The sequence below is a fragment of the Penaeus japonicus genome, unplaced genomic scaffold, assembly GCF_977035675.1.
Source record: "Penaeus japonicus unplaced genomic scaffold, GWHDUDI00000001_assembly GWHDUDI00000004, whole genome shotgun sequence".
Taxonomy (NCBI): domain Eukaryota; kingdom Metazoa; phylum Arthropoda; class Malacostraca; order Decapoda; family Penaeidae; genus Penaeus; species Penaeus japonicus.
Window position 1 is genome coordinate 47,933,875 of NW_028234406.1, and position 5,000 is coordinate 47,938,874.

The 5,000-nt window shown below is 56.9% G+C and overlaps 1 protein-coding gene across 1 annotated transcript in view; it reads right to left on the minus strand.

The window, feature by feature from the left end:
- The window catches only part of Cdk5alpha (Cdk5 activator-like protein), a 19,142-nt gene that overhangs the window by 13,564 nt on the left and 578 nt on the right, over positions 1-5,000 (minus strand). Inside the window, exon 1 of the mRNA XM_043021488.2 lies at positions 4,315-5,000. This exon is cut by the window's right edge and continues 578 nt beyond it. Coding sequence (XP_042877422.1) covers positions 4,315-5,000 — 686 coding nt within the window. The remainder of the gene's footprint in view (positions 1-4,314) is intronic.

Here is a 5,000-nt window from a genome sequence, read left to right on the forward strand (position 1 = left end):
TGGTGTGTGTGTGTGTGTGTGTGTGTGTGTGTGTGTGTTTTGTGTGTGTGTGTTTGTTTGTGTGTGTGCTTCGACACTGCAATGAAAACATAAACTTCAACTCTTATATTTATCTCCTTCCTCATTTTCTACGTTTTCAACATCAGAAAAACAACATTGACAGCAATACTGATAATGACAATGTCAACAAAGTAAACCGAGCCTCCAGTGATAAACAAGAGTATTGAATCTCATAACGATAAATAAGAGGCAATATGATGAACAGGAACAACCACATCACAACCCCGTTGCTGCAGGAAACGGCACCACATCATGACTCATCAATTACCTCCACGACCAGGCATCTCATCTCATCTCCCCTGCCAACCACACCCTACCACACCCTACCACACCCTGCTCTCTCTCTCTCTCTCTCTCTCTATCTATCTATCTATCTATCTATCTATCTTTATACATATATATATATATATATATATATATATATATATATATATATATATATATATATATACGCACACACACACACACACACACACACACACACACACACGCACGCACGCACACACACACATATACACACACACACACACACACACATATACACACACACACACACACACGCACGCACGCACACACACACACACACACACACACACACACACACACACATATATGTATATATATATCTTGATATATATATAATATATATTATATTTAATATAATATATATATATATATTAATATATTTGTATGTATGTATTAGGTATTCATATACACATACACGCATGTGTGTGTGTGTGTGTGTGTGTGTATGTGTGTGTGTGTTTGTGTACGTGTGTGGGTGTCTTAACTTGTGTTTTTCTCTTGCTTTGTGTGTGTCTCAATCTATCTTATGTGTATCTGTGTGTGTGGGTTGTGGGTGTGGCGGGTGGTTGTGTGTGTGTGTGTGTGTGTGTAAGTGGTGTGTGTCTATGTGGTTCTGCTGTTTGTGTACGTTCCAACATACAGTGCGGGTAACTATCCTAGAGGTCGTCCCATTTGTCTTGCTTTGGCGCGGCGGAAAAGCATACGCTAGTTTCCTCGTCAAAAGAGAGAGCGCGCGAGGGAGCTGCGAACAGAGAGAGCGGAAGCGAGCGCGCGCGGAGACGAGAGGGAGCAAAGGGGGCGCCGGCCGATCTATCAATTTATTTATCTTCCTATCTATCTATCTGTCTGTCTGTATGTCTGTCTGTATGTCTTGCTGGCTATATGTCTATCTTTCTATCTGTTTGTGTATCTATCCACCTACCTATCTTTTTATTTATCTATCTGTCTGTCTATTATCTATCTTTTCTCTTCCACTCACTCTCTCTCTCTCTCTCTCTCTCTCTCTCTCTCTCTCTCTCTCGTCTCATCTCTTCTTCCTCATCCCTCTTTTCCCCTCCCTCTCATCTCCTTCCGCTTTCCCTCTCCTCTCCCTCTTCCTCTCCCCTCCTTTGATCTCTCCCTCTCTCCCTCTCCCTCTCTCGTCCCTCTCTCTCTCTCTCTCTCTCTTCCAGAGTCCCTTCTCCCTCTCCCTCTCCTCTCCCTCTCCCTCTCCATCTCACCTCTCCGTCTCCCTCTCCCTCCTCCCTCTCCCTCTCCCTCTCCCTCCCTTCTCCTTCCCTCTCCCTCTCCCTCTCCCTCTCCTCTCCCTCTCCTCCCCTCTCCCTCTCCCCCCCCTCTCCCTCTCCCTCTCCCTCTCCCTCTCCCTCTCCCTCTCCCTCTCCCTCTCCTTCCCTCTCCCTCTCCCTCTCCCTCTCCCTCTCCCTCTCCCTCTCCCTCTCCCTCTCCCTCTCCCTCTCCCTCTCTATCTCCCCACTCAGCTGCATCGATATGGTTTTACAAACAGAAGCCTGTAAATAAAGGCCTTGAAATCTCAGCATAAAGGAGGTCGGTTATACAGTCTAATAGGAAAAGTCGCTGACGAAAGAAAAAACAAGAATAAATATAATGAGAAAGGGAATAGAAAAATAAGGATGAAGCAATAAAGCGAATGAGGGAAAAGATCAGATAACGAAAACAGGCAATTGGAATGATTAGGAATGAGGGAGATGATGAGGGTGTGGGGGAGATACGAGACGAGAGGAGGAAGTGGGAAGAAGAATGAGAGGAGCCAAATAAGGAATAAGAGAGACAAGAGAGACGAAGTAGGATGAGGATTATACGTAAACAAAGAAGAAGAGGAACGGGATAGGATGCGAGAGCACGAAGAGACGAAACAAGAAAGAGGAAAGGAGCGTAGATGGAGAGGAAGAAAGGATGGGAAAGAAGAAAGAAGAACTGGCAAGAAAGAAAGAACAAAAGTTGATACGAAGGAAGGATAGAAAGAATAAGGAGCAAGAAGAGAAGGCGGAAGCCAACGAGAATGAAGAAGAGAGAAACAGAAAGAAGTAGAGAGAAGGGAGGAGCCCAAGAACATAATACGGGGGTGTCTCTCCCCGCTCGCCGATCGCGCTTCGACGCTCTCGAACTTCCAGGGACGCCCGTCTCGCGTCCCGACGCGTCGTCGGTCTCTTCGCCGACCGAATCGAACCCGCCGCGCCTCCCCGAAGCGAACCTCGCCGCTTCCGAATCGCGTCGAATCCCGTCGCGAAGGGCGACCCTCCTCGCCCGAGCCCCCCCGCGCATTCCCTGTCGTCTTCTCCCCGCCCTCTCGTCCCGAAGCCTCCTCGTCCCCCGCCCCGCCCCCCGACGGCCCCGATTCGAAGGGCGCCCCCGATGGTCGTCGAACCCCCGACCGTCGTTTCCCCTCCTCCGTCCTCGCTCCCGCGACCCCGCGCTCCCCCCATTCCGCCCGCCGATCTTCGTTCTCGCGCCGAAGCCCGCGAATCGCTCGCTCCCTCCGATCGAAGTCGACCCCAGAGCTCCTCCTTCTCCTCGAACACCGCGTCGGACTTCGAAGTCCCTCGCCGCGCCCGAATGTCCCCTTTCCCTCTCTCCGATCCGAAGCGCGCCCCCCGAAGGGCGTCCTTTTCTCCCGCGACGATCTCCTCCCGACGCACCGACGCCGCCGAAGCTCTCGAACCCGACCTCGCCGGAAGCACCCGATTCCCAAGGTCCGCCTCGCGCCCCCGCCCCGAACGCACCGAAAAAGATCCGCGCCCCGAAGGGCTCGCCGTCCCCCCGAATCGAAATTCTCGCCCTCCTCCGCGAATTTTCACGACCGAAACTCGACCTCGCCGCCGACTCCCCGACCTCCCCCTCTCCCCCCTCCGGAGCTTCGACGCCCGATCGATCCCCCGCCGCGAAGGGCGGGCTTCGACGTTTCGACTCTCTCCGGTCCGATTTCGCCCGATCGATCCCCGACGCTTCCCGAAGCCCCGCTCCGACGGCCGATCCCGCCTGAGGTCCCGTCGAAGCCGATATCGTCCTCTCCCTCGCGCCCGTCTCTCCCTTCGAATCTTCCCCCTCTGACTCTCCGCTCCGAAGTCGGACCCGATCGCCCCCCCCCTCTCCCGACCGCGTCTTTTCCGAGGACGTCCGAATCGTCTCGCCTCGAGTCCTCGCGAAGGGCGGTCGAAGGGTCGAACTCGCTCTCTTCGCGATCTCTCCGACTCCCGATCCGATTCTCCGAAGTTCCGACCGAACCCGCGTTCCCCGATCCGTTTTCGCGTTCTTCCCCCTCTCGAAATTCGAACGAACCCCCTCGACCGACCCGCCCGCGAATCCGCGACGTCCGTCCCTCGCGCCCTCCGTTCGCGCGCGCCTCCTCCGCTCCCCGACCTCGTGACGCCTCGACGGGCCCGCCTCCTCGCGAAGGGGCGTCGCTCGACCCGGCGTCTCGTCCGTCCTCTCGCGATTACCGTTTCTCTCGATTTCTCCCCGCGAACCTCCTCGAAGGTCTCCTCGCGCCCGGTCTTCGCCCCGACGCTCCTTCGATCCTTCCCCTCCGCCGTCGCCCCCCGCATTTCCGTCCCGCTCGCCCCCGAAGCCGTCTCGCTCGATCCCTCGCTCTCGCTCGCCCGAACCGTTCTGTTTTGGGTCCCTCTCCCGCCCGAAGGCGCTTCCCCCCTCTCCTTTCTCCCCCGTGTCCGTCGGAAGGTTCTCTCGCGAACCCGCGCGACTCTTCCCGAGTCGTCCCACGCCCCCCCGACGAACGAAGGGGCGCTCGAACCGAAACGGGCGGCCGAGCCTCCTCGACCGTCGCCGCGCCTCCCCGAGCCCTCCCCCCCGGAAGTCGCGCGATCGAGCCCCGCGACCCGCCGCCGATGGGATCCGACCCGCCCGCGCAACGCCTCCAAACCCCGACCCGCCGTCGCGAAGGGCGGCCGAGAGGGGTCCGCGCGGCCTCACCTGCCATCCCTGCAGCAGGAGCGATCGGTCGACGGTCCTGAGCCACATGACGGCGTCGCCGGCCTGGAAGTCCCTGAGGCGCGAGCACGTGCGGTGCAGGTACAGCCCCAGGCACTTGAGCAGCTCGGACGTCGACGCCTGGATCACCGTCTTCTTGGTGGGACTCACGCCCGTCGGGGTCGTGACGCTGGAGGCGCCGCCGCCGCTGCTGCTGCTGGTGGTGGAGAGCGAGGGCGCCAGCACGGGGCCCAGCTGGTGCTGCTGCTGCGCCGCCTTCGGGAGGTGCTGCGAGGGGCGCGACGGCACGAGGGCGCCGCGGAGGTCGTGCGTGTGCGTGGAGGGCGCCGAGGTGAGGATGGCCTTCGGCGGGAGCTTCTCCGTGGGCGTGTGGGCGTTGTTGTTGTTGACCCTCACCAGGTCGAGGTTGCCCATGGAGCTGGGCCGGATGTTGTAACATGACAACGCCTTCTGGATGTTCTTGTTGTTGTCAATGAAGGGGTGGATGTTGTCCAGCGGTTGTCTGAGGGAGAGGTTCTTGTTCTTGTTGTCGAGCTTCTTCTTGTTGGTGGTGGAGAAGCGCTTCCAGCTGAGGGCGTTGATGAAGAGCGAGTGCTTCTTGAAGTTCCGCTCAAGGGCGTTCTTCTCGCTGAGGATGTTGGAGTTCTCATTGTTGACGAGCTTCTCCT